Genomic DNA, 24985 nt, shown 5'->3' with positions numbered 1-24985 from the left:
AAAGACCTGTGATTGGACATGGAAGAAGCATTTGGTGTGATGAGCTCAAGCTCTTATGGATCTCTTTGAATACCTTATAAGGGTCCTACACTGCTTGTCCGGTTGAACGCAATCCAAAGGCAGATTCTACTCCACTGTAAAAGGACAAAATAGTCAACAAGTGAACCTGAGTCATATGTGGACAAGTGTCTCTGCAGCCCTTTGTTCCCAAGTATGCCTGCTTTTGGACATTTTTTAAAATCCAAGTTAGGTTTCTTGGAATACCCTACTTTGGACAGAGCTGGTGAATGCTACTTTCCAGCTAATAACCGTCTGTTCACTCAGGTTCTTGTAAATGGCATACCGTTTCCTGATGGCAGTCTTTTCAACCTAAAGAGCAAGCAATGCTTCAGACTGGCGGAAGAATCACTTTTTCAGATTCCTTTCCAAAGTGGCAGTGGTGTTCCTCCATAATGACTCTCTCATCAATATTACACCAATGCCCACATGCTCATCCTGGGGAGGTTCTTTTCACACACTTGTTGACAACTCCATGGTGTTGTACTTGAAGTGGACTAAAGACCTTAACGCCCACCCATGCTTTGTTTCTTTTAACACATGTTGCTTCGGCAATGATGTCCCGAGGGGATCCATATCTTAATGACTGACTACATGTTTTAATGCTGGATGGCTTGCAGTTAAGTCATGTCAGGACGTGTATGATACAAGGCAGGGAAGCTTCTGCTGCTTGTCTCAGCGATGTTTCAATCATAGTCCTGTATGAAGCAGGCTTGTATATGCCATATTCTTGGCAAAGCTCTGTTCCTTAGGGCTTGTCTATGGTATGACATTGTGACGAAACTTTTTTCTTTCATGAGTACTTAAAAAAGCCCCCCGCCCCCCAATTTTTGCCAATACAAGTGGCAGTGTGAACGCGGCTTTGTCGGCAGGAGCACTCTCCTGCTGACAAAGCTAACGCTGCTCGTGGGGATAGAAATATTTTGTCAGCAAAAGTGCTGACAAAATACTGACAGAGAGCGTTCACACCTGCTGACTTTTAGCGACAAGGCTATGTTGACACAGCCTTATCACTAAAAGCTGCGTAGTGTAGACAAGCCCTTAGATTCATCTACTGTGAAGAAGAGTTACTATGTTGTTCTGCAGAACCTGCCTTGAAGTAAGAGAGTGCTGTCCCGCACGCTCCAATCTTTTTGTGCGTAAGTGTGTCCTATATATGTAACTGGCCAAAAGTTTGGAGAGGTCTTTTGTCTGGATGTTCCTTAAGCCTCATGATTTTGGCTTGCCTATGGGTTGGACAGCCTGGGCCTAAACCAGCCCTGATTACAGGACATACCACACCTGGGTTGAATCAGATGATCCCAGGGTAAAAGGCAGCAGGAAGCGGCAGTGAGGGAACTGCCGCAGGAAGTTGCAGGGAAGGAGGGTCTTCAGTCATGGTCCCTCAGGATGGGACAGTTCCTTAGGAACTAGAGGCTAAGCACAGCTTACATCTGGGTGGAAGATTGTTCATGTTTATTTGAAAACTTTGTTAATTTAATGGAAAACCCAACCCCCTAAGAAGGGCTGTGATTGAAAGAGAGACTGGAGTTTGTTGAAGGAGCCCTGATGAAGGGGAAAACAGGAGTAGAATGTAGCAGAGGTTTTCCTATCCACCAGAGGCACCCAGGTTGTGGCTAGCCCTTTTGTAGAGAGGTATTTTACTTCCTCCTCTAAAAACAACAAATAAATACAAACTTTTTGGTACATGCAGTGCTGACCTTGTGCCAGTCAGTGTTTATCATTATACTCTTCACTGTGGGACATCTGTCAAGCTAGTCACTCTTCAGGAGTGAGAATCCTTCACAGATGGTCTTTTTAGAAAGAAGATAACCTACTTACTTTGGGATTGTACTTCTTTGAAGATGTCCTCTTTCAGAAGCCACTCTCACAGAGGCCCCCCCCCCAAGCGCTTGGGGATGTGAGTGATGGGGTTTACTTGTCCGTTATTTACTCTAGAATAATCTTTTTTTTATATATATATAGTCATTCACAAACATTTTAAAATGGAATTAGAGATCTAGAGGAGCTCTTGTTTCCCACTCTTGAAAGGAAATTTTAGTGTGTTCTGGGTCCTCTGAGTGTAGAGTGTTTTCAGTAGGGCAGAGCCCGTGAGTCAGCCTGTAGGTATCAGAGTTTAAAATATCTTGAGAAAGAGGAGAAGTTTTCTGCATGATTCTTAGAAGACCAAGGAGAGCAAAGCTAGGTAAGCGGATGTGATTCTTCTTCTCTTAAAATAAGGCAAATGCCCCATTCCTTAGTTCCGCACCCTGAACTGTAAGAAAATTGCTGTGGTAGCTCAGCATGAGTGAGGTGAGGAACTATGGAAATTGCCAACAAGATGGAAAGAATTGTAGTTCCAAGTCCTTTACTGGCATTAACTAACTATGGTATAAGGGGTTCATGGCATAAGGGGGGGAAGGGATGAGGGAATGGCCAGACTGTGGGAGAACACATAGAAGAGCCTTGAAAATGTTATGGTTAGGTGTATTGAGTGCATAGACACATGAGGGTCTCTGACCCTGAAAACATTCGTAAAAGCAAGCCTTTCAACTCGCTCCCAATGAATGACAAAATTCTCATGATTGGGTGTGGAGATGATAGAGGAAAAATAGATGCAATTTAACTCTTTTTAAGATGAGAATTATATCTGAGTTCTCTTGACTATCAGTCCAATTCACTTCAACCAGAGTGAGTAGCCAAAAAAAATCCAAAATACCTAAAAGATTCCTTAATTTGTGAACTGTTCCTTTGACCCTGCATTTTAAATCCTCGGTTCCATTAGATTAGCTGGATGAAAATTAAGTTTACCACGTTTTTATGTTTAACAAGAGTTTCTCCCTTATGTACTATATATTTTTTTTAAGTGAAGGTTTTAGTTTGCTGAAAACTGTGTTCAAATTACAAGCTATCCCTTTCAGTTTTTTAAGGGGCTTCCTGGTCCTACTTGCAGGCTAGGGGGCTCTGTAGAGAAGTGTGTGATTTGGGCATGAAGCAGTCAGTCTGCAAAGAGCCAACCTAGAGCAAGGTGGGGTGAGTTGTGCTGCTCTGCCATAAGAAGCTGTTTGCTCTATGTTTGGCTGATTTTGGCTCTTGTGTGTTGGGGTTCTTGATTCTAAGAAATAACATTGACTTTATGTTGCAACATTCCAGAAAGTATTTTATTTTTTAATCTAACTTCTCTGTGTGCCCACTGTGAATGTAACAATGGCGTAGTGTCTTTTTGTTTTTTGTTAAAGGAATGATCCATATTGGTAAAAATTCCATTGTCCGACTTTCTCAGTTGTGATCATACTCCCCTTATTTACATTCTGATTTTTCTTGTAGGGATTTTCTTCCACGAGGATCTGGAATTGTAACAAGGCGACCATTGGTTTTACAGCTTGTCACTGCCAAAACAGGTATTTTACCTGATGTATATTCCTCTTACATAGTTCAGCATCAAAATATTTTTACTTGAATGTTTTTTTTAAGTGTTATAATCCTGTCAGTGTGAGGGTTTACACTAGTCTTTTGCATTGTAAACAGACTATTCAAAATAGAGTTTGCCATGGGGAAGAAAGGTCCCAACACTGCAAACACTTACACACGTGCATGGTCCCATTAAGTTCATTGTCCCATCTGGGCCATAGTCTGTAATAATTTTAGAGCATGCCATATTTTCAAGTAGCTAGTGGTTGCTTTTAATGGCAAAATGTGAAAAGTAGGGGAAAAAAGTATATTATGTACTAGTTATTTTAGAGAAAAAGAATTACCTTTAAATGTTAGATTAGATATGTTTGTTCTCAGTAACCTGTAAAACTAGGTTTAACAAAATAAAATATAACCAAAATGGACATACAGGGACTTCAGTTTTGCCCTCCAGGGTAGTCAGTGATGTTTGCAAACAGCCTGTTTTCTCCAGTAACTTTTCCACTTCATGAGTTGTGGAAATTTCTGGAGAAGGGCAAAGTTGGCAGTAATAGAAGTTCCTGAATCAAAAAAAAAACTGACCAAAAATTATACTCTATCTTGGACACAGTATTGTGTATGCAAAACTCAACGCATTTGTCAGCATTCATTAACTTATGCTTATCTAAGTGGATTTTCATCTGCCATTGTGCTGTCCAATCTCCCACTGTGTTCAAAGCCATCCGGAATTTCTCATAATCCCACTGGTTTTTAATAGCCTAAACATAATGTGTTCAGTAAACTTCACTAGCTTGCTCTTGACTTAAGCCTTAAATTGCTAAAATATGGTAAATAAAAACAAACACTACATTAAGAGTGTTCAGGTGGCAAAGGCAAGCACTCAGAAGTTAAGAAATGCAACCTTAATTTAGTTCGCTTGTGTGAATGCATTATTACAAAGTTTTTTTGAATTACTTGATCAGATACTATCTTTCCATAGGATCCCTGCCTCATTCAGTGAATGGGTTATTAATCAAAATTTCTTTTTATCGTCCTCATTCATTGTGTAGTCTGTGCTGAGTGCAAAATTATTAAGTTCCTCAGTGGTGTGCTTTGTAAACGTTAATGAGTTTATCTGCACAACACCATTGGGATATTGGGTGATTTTATTATCCACGTTGTACAGAAAGGAAAAAGGTAAACAGATACAATTGTTCAACTGTATCATCTCTACCATGATCCTCAGCAGGGTATGAGCCATGAATGTTCAGCTCTGCAGCAGACTTCTACCACTTGTGCTATAGAACAGCCAGTGACAGTAGCTGGTATCTGAAAAGGAGTGGAGGGAATGGGCTGTGTGCAGGGTGCTTGGGTGGAGGCCAGTCCAGCATGCCCTAGAGAAAAACTGAGGGATCTACCTGTTCCCCTAGCCAATCCTTCATATTCCCTGAGGGGGGCATGCCCCAGTCTTTTGGGAAATGCTGGCCTATTTACTAATTTTTCATTGTTATACAATAAGACTTTGCTCCTTTTTCACTTGTTTTTCTTTTCTTTTTTCTTTTTTTTTCTTTAAAAAGAAACATCAAGTAAATTGGATCCCCTGGGTCACCTTTATCTATTTCCCTGATTTAAAAAATAAAGAACCCACAGCTGTAGCAGGTTAGAGAAGCACAATTTTCTCTGACAGGAGCTGTTCAGGTTTGATCTTATCAAGTTTATACTTACCTGACTGTTTATACTTACCTATTAAAGATAGACTAGTACAGGTTTCCCCAGTACTATGAAGAGACTCTCCAACCTGTAGTCCTAAGATCTTTCCTGGCTCCTTTTCTCTTAAAGTGGAATAAGTAAAAAAAAAAAAAAAAAAAAACTATAATGGGGTGGTGCCATGGTTCTTGGGATACTCAGGACTGAGAGTCCCCTTGTTACCCCCTGCAGCCCTTCGGAGGCTTGCTTGTGTTTAACTGGGTGTTAGTTCCCTTATACCACCGGTCTGTTAGCCACTCAAGCAATCTGCAAGCCCTTACTTTGTCTTGCAGGTTAACAATAGATGCATCCCAGTCCTGAGCCCCTTCAGAGCATCTCCTGTAGTGTCTAGCCCCTTATCCACTTAACACTCACAGAAATACCACATCTGCTGTCCCCAAGGGAATAGTGTACACACCAGCTTATATGATTCAGCTTAATACCACAGCACTGAGCTATATTTACAGTGAAAACCACAATAAGTTGATTGTCAAAGATTCAAGAGACAGTGAGTAAGGATAACTGAAACAGGTTAGATATAAAACAAAATCATAACGTGCTTTCTAGAGACTAAACTTAATTTAACAGGCTAAGCTTCTGTCTAAAGACATTTATCTTATCCCTCGAGTCCTTTGCGGTGTTTTCAACCCAGGTTGTTGAGATTCTGTTTTCATGGATGTAAACATGCTGTCTGTTTTCTCCCTAGGTGCAGAATGGTGGAATGTCTTTGTTCCCCATTTATATAGTCCAGTCAATGTTTCAAGCCTATTGCAAGATAAGGTTCACTTCTGTCAAGGTTTTTCCCCCAACTTTGAACTTTAGACTACAAATGTAGGGGACCTGCATGGACCTTTCTAAGCTTAATTCCTAGCTTAGATCTGGTAACTCTGCCACCAGCCAGAATATAGTGTCTGGCACACTTTCTGTTCCCCCAAAACCTTCCCTGAGGAACCCAAGACCCAAACGCCTTGGGTCTTAAAACAAGGAGAAATTAACCATCCCCCTCCTTTCCTCCCCCCATCCCAGACTCTCCCCTCCCTGGGTTGCCTTGAGAGGCTTACACAGATCCAAATTCCTTGGATCTTAAAACAAAGAGGAATTAACCATCCCCCTCCTTTTCCCCCCAGACTTTCCCCTCCCTGGGTTGCCTTGAGAGGCTTCTCACTGATCCAAACTCCTTGGATCTTAAAACAAGGAAAAATCAATCAGGTTCTTAAAAAGAAAGCTTTTAATTAAAGAAAGAAAAGGTAAAAATTATCTCTGTAAAATCAGGATGGAAAATTCTCGACAGGGTATTCAGATTCATATAGACCAGAGGGACTCCCCCCAGCCTTAGATTAAAAGTTACAGCAAACAGAGGTAAAAATCCTTCCAGAAAAAAGACACATTTACAAGTTAAGAAAACAAACATGAGACTAATCCGCCTTGCCTGGCTATTACTTACAATTTTGAAACATGAAAGACTGATTCAGAAAGATTGGGAAAGTCTGCTTGTACGTCCGGTCCCTCTTAGCCCCAAGAGCGAACAACGAACAACACAAAAAGCACAAAGACTTCCCTCCACCAAGATTTGAAAGTATCTTGTCCCCCTGTTGGTCCTCTGGTGAGGTGTCAGCCAGGCTACTGAGCTTTTTAACCCTTTACAGGTAAAAGAGACATTAACCCTTAACCATCTGTTTATGACAACTTCCCTCATTGTGTGCTCTTCCTGTTGACTTCATAGCTCTCTGACTCTGTATGCAAATATGCCATTATGAGCTTGGCTTTCATTTAAGACCTCACATGAGATTCTTCGGTGAATCAGAATGTACATACTAGTATCAGGATCTTCTTGTAACCCCCTTGCCAGCTGGGTCACAGGTGAGGGACACCTTTCTTAATATTGTCAAGGGGAAGGAGACTATATGTGTGAGTGGAAGAAGGTATTAGCATCTCATATTAAGTTGTGAAGTTGAGGGGCTTCTCAAGTGTTGAGGAGTTGGTAGATGGTGCTAAGGGCTAGGGATGGGATTGGACTGGAGGCAGATGGCAAAAGAGGTTGAGGGTTTGGCAGCTCAGGTGGTGTTGCACACTAGCGCTGCTTCCAGACTTTGGCAACTGGGGACATGTTATGGAAGGGTACAGGAGGATTTAGCCACTGAGGAGTGTCCTAGACATTGGTATAAGATGGTCTTGCATTTGTGTGGGAAGGGATGGATCTTGTGTGTTGGCTTGAAAGGCTGTGGGCTGGGTGTTTAAAATGAAATACTTCAATAATGAAAAGATATAGCTGGTGGAAGACCTACTTTTAAGTGGGTTTTTCTGTGTTTCTTCTTTTAAAAGCAGTCTTGGCAATTACCTGGATATATTGTAGTGATCCATTGTGGTCTTGCTGTTTAGTCAGATTGATAGTTTTATGGTGGGAACAGAGGTTAGCTTAAGTATTGCTCGTATATCACATCTTATGCCCCTAGTTACTCCTATAGCTGTATAAATCCTGTATTCTCTTACAGCCTTAGGCATGAAGAAAAAGCCTTTCATTAAACATTATGAGTGACATGAGAGCTCTTAAGCAGCTGGCAGTTTCTCTTGACCAAGTCTGATGATGTCAGCAATATCTAGGGGTGTTTTGTCAGGAGAAGTAAAAATCTGGATGTCGTGGGTGATCTGCTAGAATTGTTCTGGTTTATGAGACTCATATCAGGGCGGCCCAGCTGGTTTTGAACTATAGTTGCAAACAAAGTGGACTGCATTTGTAAATATATTCTATACTATGCCAGCTTCTCCAGAAAAGCGACAGTCTTGTAAATGTCCGGAGACTCATCAAATGCTCTGTGCTGGCCACGAGAGAAATTTAATATTCATTGCATGTGCAGCATATGAACTCTTGAGAGACTGTAGATAAAGTCAAACATATTACTCTCAAGCAAGTCAACAGCTATGTTTTAAGTGAAGTGCTTTGCCTTTTTTGAGCGGAGTGATGGAATATGTGACAATTTAAAAACGTTGCTTAAAAGTTGTACCAAATGGACACGCACAGTCTTTGTTTTGTGGTCAACCCGAGACAACCTATTCTTTATTTAGCTTTGGTTACCATTATTCTTAATGAAAATGGGAGAACAGGGCCCCCTTACTACATTATGAATGCCTGGTGAACAATGCTTTTGTGTTCTATCTCTTTGGAAGCTGTTAGTGAGTGAAAACAAATACAGGTGGCCTCATAGTACTGTGAGTGAGACTTTATATTTAGTGGTGAACGGACTTATTTTGGTATGTATTATGGTGGCCACCATTATTACAGGCTTCTTTGAGCATTGCCTGAACTGATCCCTACACTGGGTGATGTCTGCACTTCAGCGTGCAAGCTCAGAAGTTTCTGGCTAAATGTCCATTGGGCTGTGTGTACATCCTATTTGTTTCCTTGAAGCTCAGGGTCAGTTTTTTTCTGACTGCCACATACATTGAGCGGAAACTTGGTGGTTTTGTGTTGCTGCCCTGTTCGTCTATTACAGAAACCTTCGTCTCTTTGAGACTTCTGCTCCCAGATGCAGTGATGGCTCTTCAGAGCCTAGAAAGATGAGGCACAAATGGAACCATGAGAATATCTGACACTGTGACTGACCCAGGGCCAGGACATCTCTGGCATTGGGCAGTTCCTGAATATCAGGAATGTTTTCTGTGCCAGGGACCCTTGGGAGCTTAGCTTTCAGATGTATCAGGGCTGAGTGCCTTGGCAATGGGTCTGTTTTAATTTCCTTCATTGCTGTGTACCTTGTTGTTGGGTTCTGTAGTGTCAGGAGGAAGTCTTCTATGCCAGATGCTTCAGCATCACCTGTTTGGGTACTTATGGTCTTGGATGTAGGGTTGGTTACTAACTGTTCCAGTTCCTCCTTTACCACCTGTGTATTTGGTCCTTTCTGCCTATTCTTCTATGGTTCTGGTCAGCACAAAACAGATGGGGCATTGTCTTTGTCTTTTTCACAGAACAGGTCCTTGTGTTTTGGTCCAAGCAATGGTGTGCTGTCCAGGGCCTGGTCTCCTATTGCTTTTGCCAATGCTCTACTCCAATACTTTTTAGACGCGTCTATTAGACCACACACATTGGTTTATAATGACCACAGATGGCAGTCTTTGGGTAGTTTAGGGTGAGAATCATCTAGAATGTTCCGATGAAATGGTCTTCTCTAGAGCATATAATTCACACAACTGTGTTAGAACTCAGGGCTGTGAGGAGGATGCTTTTAGCTTTCAGAAGCTGTTAGACCGAGAACTCTGTATTTCTTCAGGGCAGACAATACAGCGGTGGTGGCTTATCCTAACCCCTAGAATATGTGTGTGTGGGATGAATCCAATCCCCTGTTTCTCTATGTAAAGAGAAGCCTTGATGTGGAGGTCAGCCATCTTTCAGGGAAATATGTTTGCCTAGCAGTTAGTCTGTTGGGTGAAAGAAGCCCCCTTCTTGCAAGGGTTCTCAAACTGTGGGTTGGGACCCCAAAAATGGGGTCGCCAAGGCTGGTGTTAGACTTGCTGGGGCCCAGGGCCAAAGCCAAAGCCTGAGCACCGTTGCCCGGGGCTGAAACAGAAGCCCAAGCTCCACTGCCCAGGATTGAAGCCAAAGCCTGAGGTCTTCAGCCCTGGGCAGGGGGACTTAAGTTACATGCCCCTCACCCAGGGCAGAAGCCCTGGGGCAACTTTGGCTTCCCTGCCTGAAACAATGGGTCTTGGGCGGACTTGGGCTTTGGTCCCCCCTGCTTGGGGTCATGTAGTAATTTTTGTTGTCAGAAGGGGGTCACGGTGCAATGCAGCTTGAGGACCACTGTTCTGGATTATGGTGTTCAGATTTGGAGAGTTACTCTCCTTAAACCTGACTTTGTCTGCTTTAAAGCCAAACTGCTCTGGTATTTCAGCAACTACCATAACCCTCATATGATGACTTTGATCTCATAGAATGCCTGTCATGTACTTTTCTATTCCCGGTCTCCTTCCAGGAGGAGCGCTACATTCTCTTTTCCTTTGCTTGTGCTCTTAAAGAGCCTCTTCCCTTCTCTATCCTTAGGAATTAAGTCTCAACACTTAGCATGATCTCAGGTTAAGATCATGGGGGCACCGTTTTGGTTTAGTGGTCTGCTCTTCCACCCCCCCCATCCCCCTGACCTCATAGCTGCATAACTGGAGTCCCATTTTAGGCCCATCATTTACATATAGAGTTGGTTTCGTGTCCTTCTGCTGGTTTCTTTGAACCTCTGAACTCTGTGTCCTTGAGCCTGATAACCTCTGAAGTATTGTTCTTTGTAGCTATAGTTTCTGAAAGAAGGGTTAGTGAGCTGCTAGTTTTCTTTTTGATTTTTGGCCTGTCACGTACATGCAGCTTTCTAGTGGGTAGGAAACAAGTATTTGAATGTAAACATTCCAAGTAGTAAAGCTGAGAAGTGAAATACAGGACGTTCTTCTTCGAGTGCTTGCTCATATCCATTCCAATTAGGTGTGTGCGTGCCGTGTGCACGTTCATCGGAGACTTTTTACCCTAGCAACACTCGGTGGGCCGGCAGGTCGCCCCCTGGAGTGGTGCCGGTATGGCGCCTGATATATACCCCTGCTGGCCCATCCGCTCCTCAGTTCCGTCTTACCGCCCGTGTCGGTCGTTGGAACTGTGGAGCACGGCTAGCTGTTCTCCACCTCCCTAGCGTTTCACTCTCCTGTATAGTATCGTGTATATAGTTCTTTTATTGTAGTTCTAGTTAGTATTTAAAGTTAGTTTTTTATAGTTCTGTATATAGTTAAAGAGGATCGGGGGTTCGCCCCTTCTCCTCCCCCAGTACCGGAGCCCATGCCCGGTTCTCCGGGCTTCAAGCCTTGTGCGGCCTGTCATCGGCCGATGCCCACAGGAGATCCGCACGACTCCTGTCTGAGATGCCTAGGCGAGTCCCACCTTGCAGACAAGTGCCGGATCTGCAAGGCTTTTAAACCCCGGACAAAGAAGGAACGGCACAGTCGCTTAAAACAGCTATTGATAGAGGCAGCTTTGACTCCTCCATCTTCGGCACTGACTCCGACACTGGGACTAAGTGTCTCTTCCGCTCCGGACCGCCCGGCACCGACAAGGGCTTTGCTCCCCCACCCTTCACCGGCCCAACATTCCAGCCGGCACCGCTCCCTCTCACCGAGGAGTAAGAAGCACAAGGCTCCTGCGGCGCCTACAACTACGCCGCAGTCGGAGCGTACTTCCAAACTGGACCGCCCGGCACCATCATCTGCCGCAGCACCGAGTATCTCCGCACCGTTGATTCCAGCTTCTCAGGAGCTGTTGAGTCCGGTGCCTCTCAGCTCCCCAGCACACGCTGTGGTTGAGCTCGTCGCGCCATCCACACCGGAGACCTTCTCCGTGGCGTGCGACCTCATCGCTCTTACAAAGCCCGAATTGCCCCAACCCCCGGCACTGCCGGTGCGGGTTATTCAGTCGCTGGGCAAGCCCACCATGGTGCGACTACATTCACCGGGCACCACTGAGCACCGTCTGTCCCGCTCCAGATCTAGAGACCACTCTCGACCTCGTCATCGCTCAAGATCCCGGCGCTGCTCGCAGTCCCGGTACCGTTCCCCACGGCACCGGTCGTACTCACTACACCGCTCGAGATCCCGGTCACTGTCATGGTACTCTAGGCACCGGTCCAGATCGCGGCACCGACGCTCTTACCGCAGCCGATCCCGGCACGACGACACACGGCACCGGTCGACCTCCCGGCACCGAGCAGGTAGCAGGTCCCGGTCCCAATCGAGATACCGCCATGGCTCCCGGTACCGCTCACTGGCACCGCGTAGAGGCAAGCTCTATGGGCGCAGAGGCCTGGCCCAGTCAACATCAGCTCCTCCGTGGCCATCACGTCACCCGTCCGCCTCCCCACACAGGGACAGCGTCTCCTACTGGGGTTCGGATGCACAGGCCCACCCGGACCATGGACCACCGCAATGGTCCTTTTGGACGCCTTGGGCCTACCACCAAGCCCAGGGTGAGCCAATGGGCCCAGCACGCTCCAGCCATTCGGAGCACCGTGCACCAGAGGCCACAGTCAGCCGGCCTCCCCCCTCGAGTACGGAGGAAGACCCTGCGCATCCCCTTGCACAGCAGGATGTCCCAGAGACGGAGGTCCCTCAGGACGAGGCTTCCATACAAGAACCACTCATCCCTGGGTTGTCTTCCTCCTCTTCCCCAGATGAGGCGGTAGCGGGCACATCATCATCGGGGCCCCCACCGATTGATCTTTAGGCACATCAGGACCTTCTACGGCGCGTTGCCCAAAATATAAACCTTCCTGTAGAGGAAGTTCCTGAAGTGGAGGACCCGGTGGTCAGCATACTATAAGCAGAAGCACCGACCAGGGTGGCCCTCCCCTTCATCAAATCCATCCAAGCCAAGGCAGACACCATATGGCAGTCCCCGGCCTCCATTCCACCCATAGCCCGAGGAGTGGAACGAAAATACGTGGTGCCGTCCAAGGGGTATGAGTACCTCTACGTGCACCCCGCCCCCTGCTCGTTGGTGGTACAATCAGTCAACGAATGGGAGCGCCACGGCCAGCAAGCTCCTGCGCCAAAATCCAGAGAAGCCAGACGCATGGACTTGCTGGGCCACAAAATGTATTCTGCGGGAGGCCTTCAGCTCCATGTGGCGAACCAGCAAGCCCTCTTGAGCCGATACAGCTACAACACCTGGGAGGCTGTCGGCAAGTTCACTGAATTAGTTCCCCAGGACTCACGCCAGGAGTTTTCAGCTTTCCTAGAGGAGGGGAAGAGGGTCGCCAGGACCACACTGCAAGCATCCTTAGACGCCGCAGATTCGGCAGCCAGAACGCTTGATGTAGCCATGCGTCGCATATCGTGGCTGCAGGCTTCCGGCCTACCACCCGAGTTACAGTATACAATCCAAGACCTGCCATTCGACGGGCAGGGTCTTTTCTCACAAAAGACAGATCCCAGACTACAGAGTCTGAAGGACAATCGAGTTATCATGCGTTCACTGGGAATGCACACACCCCAGACTCAGAGACAGTCCTTCCGCCCACAACCCCAGCACCCTTACCCCCCGCCTCGACCGAGACAGGATCTTGCCCGGCGACGAGGCCGCCCGAACCGCAGACGTTAGTCGGGACCTCAAGGGGGTAACAATTCTGGATCTGCCAAACCACCGCAGGGACCTAAAGCAAACTTTTGAGGGTGCGCCCAAGAGCAGTATACCAATCCCCTCCCTGGATCCTCTTCATTTTTTCAGCCGCCTCTACCCGTTCCTTCTGGCGTGGCCCCAGCTGACCTCAGACCGTTGGGTCCTACGCACGGTGGAGTTTGGATACCATCTTCAGTTTATTTCTCCACCCCCCTCCCATCCACCCTCCTCGTCCCTCTTCAGGGGCCTCTCTCACAAGCAACTTATCATCCAGGAGGTTCACAAGCTCCTCTTCATTGGAGCTATAGAGGAGGTGCCGGAGGAGTTACGGGGTAAGGGCTTTTATTCCCGGTATTTCTTAATCCCCAAGTCAAAAGGGGGCCTCCGACCCATCCTGGACCTGCGAGGACTGAACAAATTCATCAGAAAGTTCAAGTTCCGCATGGTATCCTTAGGAACCATCATTCCTTCCCTGGATCCCGGAGATTGGTATGCCGCTCTCGACATGAAGGACGCATATTTCCACATTGCAATTTATCCTCCGCACAGGAGGTATCTGCGCTTTGTGGTAAATCAGGATCACTACCAGTTTACTGTCCTTCCCTTTGGTCTCTCCTCTGCCCCTTGGGTCTTCACCAAATGTATGGCGGTCATCGCTGCTTCCCTGCGCTGTCGTCGTATTCACGTCTTCCCTTACCTCGACGACTGGCTTATCCGAGGCACTTCAGAGGCGCAGGTGCTCAGCCACGTCACCATCATCAGGGAGCTGTTTGTGAGTCTAGGCTTGACCATCAACCCCGACAAGTCCACTCTGGTGCCTACACAGAGGATAGAGTTTATTAGGGCAATGCTGGACTCCAACCTTGCGACAACCAGTTTACCCCTGCACCGGTTCCAAGCCATAGTCTCCCTGGTCAAAAGTCTGCAAGCCTTTCCGACCACTTCAGCTCGTACTTGCCTCGCTCTCCTGGGGCACATGGCGTCATGCACCTTCGTCACGAGGCATGCAAGACTGCGCATGCGCCCCCTGCAGACTTGGCTCACTTCAGTCTATCGGCCAGGCAGGGACGCCATAGACACAGTCCTAACGATTCCACCGGATGTTCTAGGCTCCCTCGGCTGGTGGACGACGTCATCCCAAGTGTGTGCGGGCCTGCCGTTTCACCCCCCCCCCCAGCCCTCTGTGTCCCTGACAACGGACGCGTCCTCGCTGGGCTGGGGTGCCCACCTGAGGCTCCTGCGCACACAAGGCCTCTAGTCGTAACGGGAACTGACGCTCCACATCAATGTGCCCGAGCTGCGAGCGGTCCGATTGGCATGCCAAGTGTTTCAGCGCCATTTACACGGCCGTTGTGTTGCAGTGTTCACAGACAACACAACGGCCATGTATTACATCAATAAGCAGGGCGGGACCCGGTCTTCCCCGCTGTGTCAGGAAGCAATACGCCTGTGGGACTTTTGTATAGCCCACTCTATACATCTAGTGGCCTCCTTTCTCCCGGGAGTACGGAACACCCTCGCGGATCACCTGAGCAGATCCTTTCTATCCCACGAATGGTCCATCCGTCCGGACGTCCTTTATTCGATTTTCCGGAGGTGGGGATTTCCCCACATAGACCTGTTTGCTTCCAGAATGAACAGGAAATGCCAGGTGTTCTGCTCTCTACAGGGTCGCTCCCTGGGCTCCCTGTCAGACGCATTCCTGATCCCGTGGACGGGACGTCTTTGTTACGCCTTTCCACCCTTCCCTCTGAGTCCTGATCAAGCTCCAGAGAGACAGAGACCGCCTTATCCTGATCGCTCCGGCTTGGCCGAGGCAGCCCTGGTACACCATGCTGCTCGACCTGTCCCTGGCAGACCCAATTCCCCTGCCTCTTTGGCCGGATCTGATCATGCAAGACTTCGGCAGGATGCGCCATCCGGACCTGCAGTCCCTCCATCTGACTGTGTGGCTCCTGGCTGATTAAGCCAGTCGAAGTTGCGCTGTTTCGTCGCAGTACAGCAAGTGTTGCTGGACAGCAGGAAGCCTTCCATGTGCTCGACCTACCTCGCGAAATGGAAGCGCTTCTGCCACTGGTGCAACCAGCATGGCCATTCTCCACATTCCATATTAGTCCCCACTATTCTGGACTACGTGTGGTCTCGCAAGCAGCAGGGATTGGCGATCTCCTCTCTACGAGTACATCTAGCGGCTATATCCACCTTCCATCCGGGCGAGGCTGGCAAGTCAGTTTTTTCCCACCCTATGGTGTCAAGATTCCTTAAGGGCTTGGAGCGACTATACCCACAGGTCAAACGGCCTACCTCTACCTGGGACCTGAACCTTGTCTTAACCAGGCTCATGGGGCCCCCTTTCAAACCTTTAGCCACATGCTCGCTGCTGTACCTGTCCTGGAAAGTGGCCTTCCTAGTCGCTATCACCTCGGCTAGACGAGTCTCAGAGCTTCTGGCACTGACTGTGGACCCTCCATATACTGTGTTCCATAAGGACAAGGTACAGCTGCGACCACACCTAGCATTCCTCCCTAAGGTTGTCTCCGCCTTTCATGTTAACCAGGACATCTTCCTGCCAGTCTTTTGCCCAAAGCCGCATTCCTCGAGACGAGAGCAACAGCTCCATTCTTTAGATGTCTGAAGGGCTCTCGCCTTCTACATTGAGAGGACCAAGCCCTTCCGCCGTTCACCTCAATTATTTGTGACAGTGGCAGAACGCATGAAGGGCATGGCAATCTCCTCCCAGCGTATTGCATCCTGGGTGACATCCTGCATTCGGGCATGTTACGACCTGGCCCATGTTCCGACGGGTCCTCTTACCGCCCATTCTACTCGGGCTCAAGCCTCATCTGCCGCGTTTTTGGCCCATGTTCCCATACAGGAAATCTGCCGCGCGGCCACCTGGTCTTCCGTACACACCTTTGCATCACACTATGCACTGGTCCAGCAGGCTAGAGATGATGCCGCCTTCGGCGCAGTGGTTTTACATTCCGCAACGTCTCGCTCCGACCCCACCGCCTAGATAAGGCTTGGGAATCACCTAATTGGAATGGATATGAGCAAGCACTCGAAGAAAAGACGGTTACTCGCCTTTGTAACTGTTGTTCTTCGAGATGTGTTGCTCATATCCATTCCACACCCGCCCTCCTTCTCCACTGTCGAAGTAGCCGGCAAGAAGGAACTGAGGAGTGGATGGGCCAGCATCGGTATATATCAGGCGCCATACCGGCGCCACTCCAGGGGGCGACCTGCCGGCCCACCGAGTGTTGCTAGGGTAAAAAGTCTCCGAACGTGTACGCGGCACGCACACACCTAATTGGAATAGATATGAGCAACACATCTCGAAGAACAACAGTTACAAAGGTGAGTAACCGTCTTTTGTGCATGATATACTTTTAGAAAATAGACCACTTTTAAATTTTTCCATGAGATACAGTGGTGCTGTAAGAATTTTTATAGCGCGGGTGCTGAAGGAGAAAACCATGTATTTTGATTGTTATTACTACTTCAGCACCCCTAATTCCAGCACCTGTCATGAGATATGCAGCTTGGAAATCTTTTAATGCTAGGTGTCTGGACTGGTTAAGAAATGAATGAGATCAAATATTGTTTTTATGGAAAGTACATAAATATTTGTAAATGTTGTGGCTGATTATGCATTGAGGAGGCAGGATGGTTCTGTGGCTAAGGCAAAGGACTAAGCATCATGAGAATTAGGTTCTCTTCCTAGATCTGCCACGGACTTTTTGGGAAAACTTAGGCAAATCACTTTATTTATTTTTGCCTTAGTTTTCCTCTTTTGTAAAATTGGGATAATCCTACCTAATTACGTGGGTTTCATGGGGCAAGGGGAAGAAGTGCTTCATATTTTCAGTGACACCTGATAATTACTGAAGAAAGATCTCTCTGGTTCTCGTCAGAAATAGACAGCATAGCACCACTTTACAAAATTCACCTTGCAATATTGTGCTACTCTGTGCAATATAAATCATGAGTGTAATGGAACCCGCCTTGAACCTTTATTGGATATTTACTTGGGTTTTTTGTTTTTACTTTTCTTGGGAAGATTGCATCTGTGGTTTGGTGACCCTTCAGGCAGGCAGTGTCCATTAAATAACCTCCTTTGTACAGCTTCGGAATTCCTTTCTCACAGGGCCGGCTCCAGGCACTAGCAAAGCAAGCAGGTGCTTAGGGCGGCCAGCTGAAAGGAGCGGTGCGTTTAGCTCTTTGGCGGCGGGTCCCTCAGTCCCTCTCGCAGGGAAGGGCCTGCCGCTGAATGGTGAGGTGGCAGTGGTAGAGCTCCCACCGAAGTGCTGCCCACCGTGGCTTTTTATTTTTTCCCCCGCCACTTGGGGTGGCAAAAATGCTGGAGCCAGCCCTGCTTTCTCAAGTAGCATTGCCATTCCATCTGATTTAAAACATCTGACATCCCTCATGTCCAAAGCAATCTTATCTGAAATATATATTAAACTGTAATCATTAGATATAAAAAGAGCAAATAGATATCTATCTTTCAAGGACACAAGCAGTTAGAATATCAGATATTTATCAACAATATCTAAAACTACAGTGTAAAAGTGAGTGAGAGTAACTGTGACTCAGATACATAAAGGCAGGCAAAAACTCTCCATCAGGCATTGGGCCTGAGACGATTAGGTCAACAGTCATATAACAGGAAGTGGGAAATAAAGCGTCCTATGAAATTTGCAGAGCTGCTATTTGGACCTCAGTCCACTGACTCCACCCGCTGTTTCTGTGGATACAGCCTTCAGATGGTGGATGTGATCTCTTAAATCCAAAGCTTGATTTCTTTCTCTCTCCCTCCCTCCCTCCCAGCACTTGCAAGTCTCCTCCAAATAGATTCTTGTGTGAGTATGAGAGTGACACTTCCCCCCACACACCTCACCTGTAATATCTCTTCTCATAACAAGATGCTATCAGCCCTGAAGGATTCCTCTATGTGCTAACTCAGTGGCTCTCAAACTTTTTTACTGGTGAGCCCTTTCACATAGCAAGCCTCTGAATGTGACCCCCCCCCCTTATAGATGAAAAACACTTTTTAATATATTTAATGCCATTATAAATGCTGAAGGCAAAGTGGGGCTTGGGGTGAAGGTTGACAGCTCACGACCACTGAGGGGTCCCAGCCCCCAGTTTGAACCCCTGTGCTAAATAATAAAAATGGTCAGTTGGCATGTAACTGTTTAGCTAGGACTTTGATTACATGGAGTTGCATCTTTGGAATCTTCAAACCCCTGTATAGGTTGAGCCCACATTCTAGGAGCTTCTCGCACAAATGCCACCCACCTGCATCAATGGGTGGAGAAACTGATGGGGCCAGCGGTGAAAAGGGGACAGCTCCAGCGGCAAGGGAGGAAGATGCTTGCCAAGGGACAATAGGTAGCTCCTTCCTGGGAGTCTCTGGCACCCATTGGACAGCTAAGGGAGAGGGATGCTGACTGGTCAGCATTCCCCAGCTCCCAGGATTTAGCCCTGCACAGGGGCCATGTGGAATCATTTATGCTTCGTTCCAGCACAGGAACGGTTATTCACCAACCTGAAGCAGCAGCAGTTGTTGTCATTCTCCTCAGGATGCAAAGGAAGATGGGTGAGGTTGGAGGGAGGGAAGGGTCCTCCATGTGTCGTCAGGTGGCATCATTCCTAACAAAACATAGGCAGGAGACAGGACAGCTTATACGGGATCAGATTGCCTGCTCAGGAATCATCTGACTAAAGGGGTTAAAGAAAAGATTTGGAAAGGGGAATGTGTGGATTTATTGACTTTGGGGAAGAGCAAGCGGAGAAAGGAGACTAAAAATACAAACGAGGAAGGACAAACCCCGCAGAATGAAGGTGCCTCAAACTCTTGAGAACTGGTGCACAGCCTTTCGCATTTATACCCGTACAATTTGTGACAGGAGCCCCAAGAGGTGAATTTCCTTGTTTAAGTAGCAGGACTTAATAGTGAGGGTTCATGCCACATATGTATGGGTAAGGTATGACAGAGAATTTAGGCAGAAGAGCCTGATTTACCCTGAGGTAAAATAGACAGGACCTTTGGCTGGAGTGTGATTCTTTATGGCGTCACCCAGCTGGCATTCATGGACAGCGGGTTGCCAGTGCTAAAACCTCAGCTTCAAAATGCAGATGCAAAAGCCCATGTGTGCTTTGCGTTTAATGATGGGAAATGTTTTAATTCCCAAGGCAGGTACAAACACTGCTGTAGGAGATGCAGGAGTCAGCGTAGTGCACTCTCCTGTTATAAAGGGAAAGGTGGTTCCAACAGGGCAGTAGGAAAGGGGGTCTTGCAAGGTCCCAGTGCTTCAGGAATTGTTATGGGGGAGGCAATAGCCATGGAAAAGGCTCATCCAGTTAAGATATGGATGTAATGGAACTTGTTGTGGGACTAAACCAGGAAGACAGGTGCTGCTGATCTATGGAATGAATTTTCAGCAGGTTTTCAAATCCCTTATAAAGGCATGAGGTGCCCATCCTGGGCAGAGAACTTAAAGTCTGTTGGAGGCTTTGAGCATATATGTGGTCATCTTTGCTCTCTTATGAGTTGGCAGCGGGGAGAGTGGCAGGTGAGGCCCCTTCTGGTGTATTCCAATGCCAGATTTCTTTCTCCCCTGAGTGTGGCACTAAAGAAAGTGAAGGGAGAACAAAGGCTGATTCATCACCCGTCTGCCCAGGGGGCTCATTGTTAAAAGACTGTATTGATCCCCAGCTGTGTTCAGTGAGATATTCATCATGTGACGCTGGGGTAGCCATGGTTAGGGAGTGTGGCTCTGGGGTGCTGTTGGAAAAATATGACATCAACGCTTCATTCCAGTTGCTTCCAGTATATCCCAGGGACTTTAACCTCCTTGGGTTTCAGTTTGAAGGCCAGTAGTGTTTTGATAAAGCCATGCCCATGGAGCGCTCGGTGTTGTGTGCTGCTTTTGAAAGATTCAGCTCCAGGCTGGAGTGGGGCAGTTGTGTGTGAGACTGGCCTTCCTCACGTGGTGCACTGTTGCAATGATTTCTGATTTGCAGGACGATTATGGACAGGGAACAGTGAGCACATGCTTTATGCATTTCAGAACCTAGCCAAGAACCTTGGCGTCCCCTCTGCCAAGGAAAAAACAGAGGGCCTTACCCGAAGTGTAATGTACCTGGGCATCGAACCGGACACAGTTTGGGTGTCTCTAGGTTCCCTGCAAACAAGTTAGAATCGATTAGGGCACTGATATGGACTCTCAAAGGAGCAAAGACAGTTACTCTGAGGGAACTACAGGTGGTCCTGGGTCTCCTGAGCTTTGCACGCTGGTTGGTGGCTCCCAGTTGGGCATTTTGTGCCCGTCTGGTGTTGGCTTGTGGAGTGCAAAAACCCCATCACTTGACCAGAATGACAAGGGGAATGAAAAAAGACTTAGAAGTATGGGAAGTATTCCTGGAAGAATTTAATGGGGTTTCAATTTGACGGTCGGCCTGGTGGTTCAAAACTGAGCTGCAGGTAGTTGGATGCCTTGGGAGGCATAGGTTTTGGGGATTACTTTAAAAGAGATTGGCATGCATAGAGGTGGCCAGAAACCTCTATGATGCAGGGTATTACAGGCGACATCACCTTCTTTGAGTTTTTTCCTATACTGGTGGCATTCACAATTTGAGGAGCAAACTTTCAGAACAAAAAAAGTTGGTTTCTGGTGTGAGAACCAATCTGTGGCCCATATTGTAAATGGACAGTTGGCAAAGCCTGCTCGGGTAATGAGGCTCGCGAGGGCCTTCGTTTTACACTGCTTGCGATTTAACACTCTTTTCTGTGCAGCCTTACAGAGTTCAGCGAGTTTAGGCACAGGAAGGGCTTCGTCATGTGTGGCCCACATCTACACACCAGGTGGGGTGATATGTGGTGTCTTTGATCCACTGTGCTTTGGTTCCCTCTGCTATCTCTGGCCAGCTAATGGGCCTGTCCTACAAGAGTCACTTGGTGGGTTTCCCAGACACACATGTGCATTTCATAGTGCACGAACTCTTAGAAGGGTGGTCCAGGAGGGATGGGCACCAAGAGGGACAACAGGTTACCCATAACATTGAAAACCCTAACAGGTTTCCAACAGGCTGTCACGGAGTCACCGGGACTATGTTCTGGAACTCCATATGAAGCCAGTCAGGACTCCGGGGGAGCATACCTCCTCTCTCTGAGCATACTGTTTCCAGGGCAAGAAGCTTACGCAGCTTCAACTTTCCTGGATCTGACCTTGGACCATTCATCATCCCCCTTCCACACGGCGTGCTTCGCTCAGCGAGTCCACCCAGGCTGGGCTCCTGGAGAAGCCAGAGGGTCCTGCACTCCAACTCTGCAGTGAGACGTGACTCTCAGCTAGCCAGTAAAACAGAAGGTTTATTAGTCAACAGGAACACAGCATAGAACAGAACTTGTTGGCTAAAAGTCACTGATTTTATGCTAAGTCCATCTTGGGAGGGAGGGGAGCCCAGAGCCAGTCGAGACTGATTCGCTTCCAGCTGCCTGGCCCCTGCCCTGCTCGTTGCTCCTCCTCTGGCCTTTGTCTTGCTTCCCGGGCCAAGAGTCACCTTGTCGCATCCCGCTCGTGGGTCTCAGATTATGAAGGGGTGGCCATAGCATCCATGCAGGCAGCTGGAGCAACCTTCACAAAAGTCACATGCCCTTATTTTCACATCCTAGACATTGGTGCAATACACAGGGAAACAGGCATACACAACATTCATGCAAAACAGTAAGACTCACATAGGCTCACATACAACATAACAAGGGAAAATCCCCACTTCATCACACAGGCTCTGCTATAGGTCTGCTGTTGTGGGAGGGAGGCAATTTTATTTTAGGTGGCATTTGTTGTTGTCTCTTTGGTGCTTTTAGAGTGAGTATGCTGGTGCCTATGGCAGCTGCGGGCAGGTCCCAGCATGCATTAAGTGTAACAGGCGTGCAACTATCTGCAGGAGTGGTAACCCTGCATTTAAGGTACTGGAAAACAGACCAGAAAGAAAAGAGGGCTTATGTGGTGTTAAAGGAATGTGCAGATGGGCGCTTGGGCCCTGTACAGACAGTAGGAGTCTTGCAAAAAATCTGGGGCCTGCAACTGGGACTGCTGTTCATACACGGTGATGGCAGTTGCCTGCAGGGCTGGCTTTAGGGCGATTCCCCCGAATCGGGCCCCGCTCCCCTAAGAGGGCCCCACAACGTCCCTAAGAACCCTCCGCCGACATGCTGCTGAAAGCACCGGCAGCCAATTGAGCTGCTGCTGAAGTCCCGCTGCAGTCTTCAGCGGCAGCTCTTTTGAATTGGGCCCCACAGTGCCTAAAGCTGGCCCTCGTTGCCTGACAAGATACCAGTTTGGCACAGTATTGAGGAAAACCTTGCACTATTGCTGTCTTGACCACTCCCCCCCCCCATGCCCTCCAAATTGGTACTCGGTCTTTCAGGGTAAGGGCAGTAACATCAGTGGCTACAGGGTGTTTTGGCCCACATCAGGTGCAGGCAATAGGGAGCTGGAAATTCAGGTGTTACAGGACTTATGTCTGCACCTAGGAAAATATGGCAGGGAATCACAAAATGTTACTAAACCAGTGTGCTTGTTTGTTTCAGAAGCTACCCTGAGCATATGCAGTATCTTGATTTGCAGGCACTCTGTAGTTCATTGGGCCCACAAGAGAGCAGCCAGAATAGCAGCTGGATCTCAGCTGGGCCGAAGCAGTTTGCATCCTGTGGTTCGGCAGAAGAGGCATGCATTGGGATCATTTCATGCCACTTCTGCACTCGCTGACAAGCAGTGCACACACATCTCACGTCCTGGTTATTTACCTTGTGGAGAATGATCTTGGCATCAGTGTAGGACGTAACTCAAGGGACAGAATCCAGAGGGATGTTAGCTTAATTGGGCAATCATGGCTGGAGGTGAGGTGAGTAATGCTCGTAAGGAGGGTCTGGTGGGGAGCTGCAGACCTAGCCTGCAGTGACAGGAGTAGAAAAAAAGTGACTTGAGAGGGTCACCAAGGTATTCCTGGACACAAGGAGTGATGGTCAGTGATACAGCATAGCAGCATCTGTTACCACCGACTGGTAGTTTTCAGAGATGATGGTGTACATTTGTCAGATGGAGATGCTGACGTGGCTACAGGATGTAAGGGAATGGACGGGGCAGGAATTGTGATACTGGGCAATGTGGTTGGGTAGGGGGGAGTGACCAAGCTAGTTGCTGGCACCCTCTGTGGCTGGTTTCCAGTGTGGTTAAGAGAATGAAATGAATGATTCCCAGAGGTAAAAAACCTGGAATTTTGGTGATGGGCCTTGGTCTCGTGTGGTAGGATGAGACCTTTGGCCTTCACAGGCCAATGTCAGGTTTTGTGGCTATCGTGGGCCAAAGTTCCCACCTTGCTGGAACCTCTGTCCCTCTTGTGGGTGGGGGAAGGTGCTAGGACTCAGGGCTTATTTCTGGTGGGGAAGGCTGAGCAGAGCATATGGGTTATATGATAAGGAGCCCTATAAACCCTAGCACAAGTTACGACTTGTATAAGGAGCACTGCAACCCACAAACTGGAACCAATTAAATGCCTGGTATGGGAGAATAGGGGTGATGGGTGGGTAGTATCCGTTCCTTGTGTTAAAGTTTAATAAAAGTTGCGGTCTGCCACTTAATTCCATGCGCGTGTCTATGTTCATTTTGCTACTGTGTCAACATCGACTACCTTTGTGAGATGCAGTGGACATTCCTAGCCCAGCAGTTTCAAGCCTCCTAAACTGATGGATTTATTTCATAAGACAATTTATAGGTTGCAATAAAATTGCCCTATTCTTATAGTGCTTAGAAAACATAAATCTCTATTAGTGCTTATTAGCAGCAAAATATCAGCATGCTCAGTGTCATAAACCTCAGAATGGGTGTAGAAATGAGAACTGTGAGAGGCCAAATAAGAGAGACATTTTGGAAACATGTTATTTTATTTTACCAGTTTGCATCATTTTCTGTCCAATCAAAATCTGACACAATCATCTGTTATAAAGGCATTTATGGTTGGGGAGACTAACCCCAAAATTGGTGAAATGTGGTAGAATTCTTTTGTCAGCGTTCTGTTATTTTTAAGTGCGGAGTTGGCTTTAAATATATGTTTGCCTCAAATAATTAGGTAGCTTTATATTTGTTCTCAGTGCAGAGAGAGGCTTTTTTGTATGTTTGCTTTTTCCCCTGACTTTTGAATGTATTCTCTCCCTCTCAACATACCCTTGACCTCATAAAACAAATGTCTGAAAATTAGATATTAGAAAGGGTCAATCTAAACAAATTACGTATTATCAGATTAATATCCAATATATCCTCTTTCTGGGGACTATACCTTGAATATGCAAGGGGGACTGGACTTGGAGAGATTTTTCACCTTAGGGTTCTGTGATCTTGCTGTTACAGAGAGTAAGGGAGAGCATGAAAGACATGACAATTTTCTAGTCTATTTTTGAACTGAATCATCTTTACTTGCTGACTAGTTCCTGTTTGGCAGTTACTTCTGCAAAAGATTTAAAGAATTGTTTTCTAATTTTAATAGTTTTTGCTATGTAATTAATGCACATCTTTGTCAAGATTACATTCGATTCTGTATTTATGGGGACACTTGTGCAAGCAGGCTGTCTGCTTTGCTGCCAGACATAGTCAAAGGACTGCATGGAAG

General features: G+C 47.2%; 1 protein-coding gene across 6 annotated transcripts in view; it reads left to right on the top strand.

The window, feature by feature from the left end:
• Window positions 1-24985, top strand: part of DNM3 (dynamin 3) — a 358777-nt gene that overhangs the window by 39792 nt on the left and 294000 nt on the right. For all 6 annotated transcript variants that reach the window (XM_050963120.1, XM_050963119.1, XM_050963121.1 and 3 more), the window contains exon 2: window positions 3364-3437. In XM_050963120.1, coding sequence (XP_050819077.1) covers window positions 3364-3437 — 74 coding nt within the window. The remainder of the gene's footprint in view (window positions 1-3363; window positions 3438-24985) is intronic.

The sequence above is a fragment of the Gopherus flavomarginatus genome, chromosome 7 (assembly GCF_025201925.1).
Source record: "Gopherus flavomarginatus isolate rGopFla2 chromosome 7, rGopFla2.mat.asm, whole genome shotgun sequence".
Classification (NCBI taxonomy): Eukaryota; Metazoa; Chordata; order Testudines; family Testudinidae; genus Gopherus; species Gopherus flavomarginatus.
This window is presented reverse-complemented; position numbering and strand designations above follow the sequence as displayed.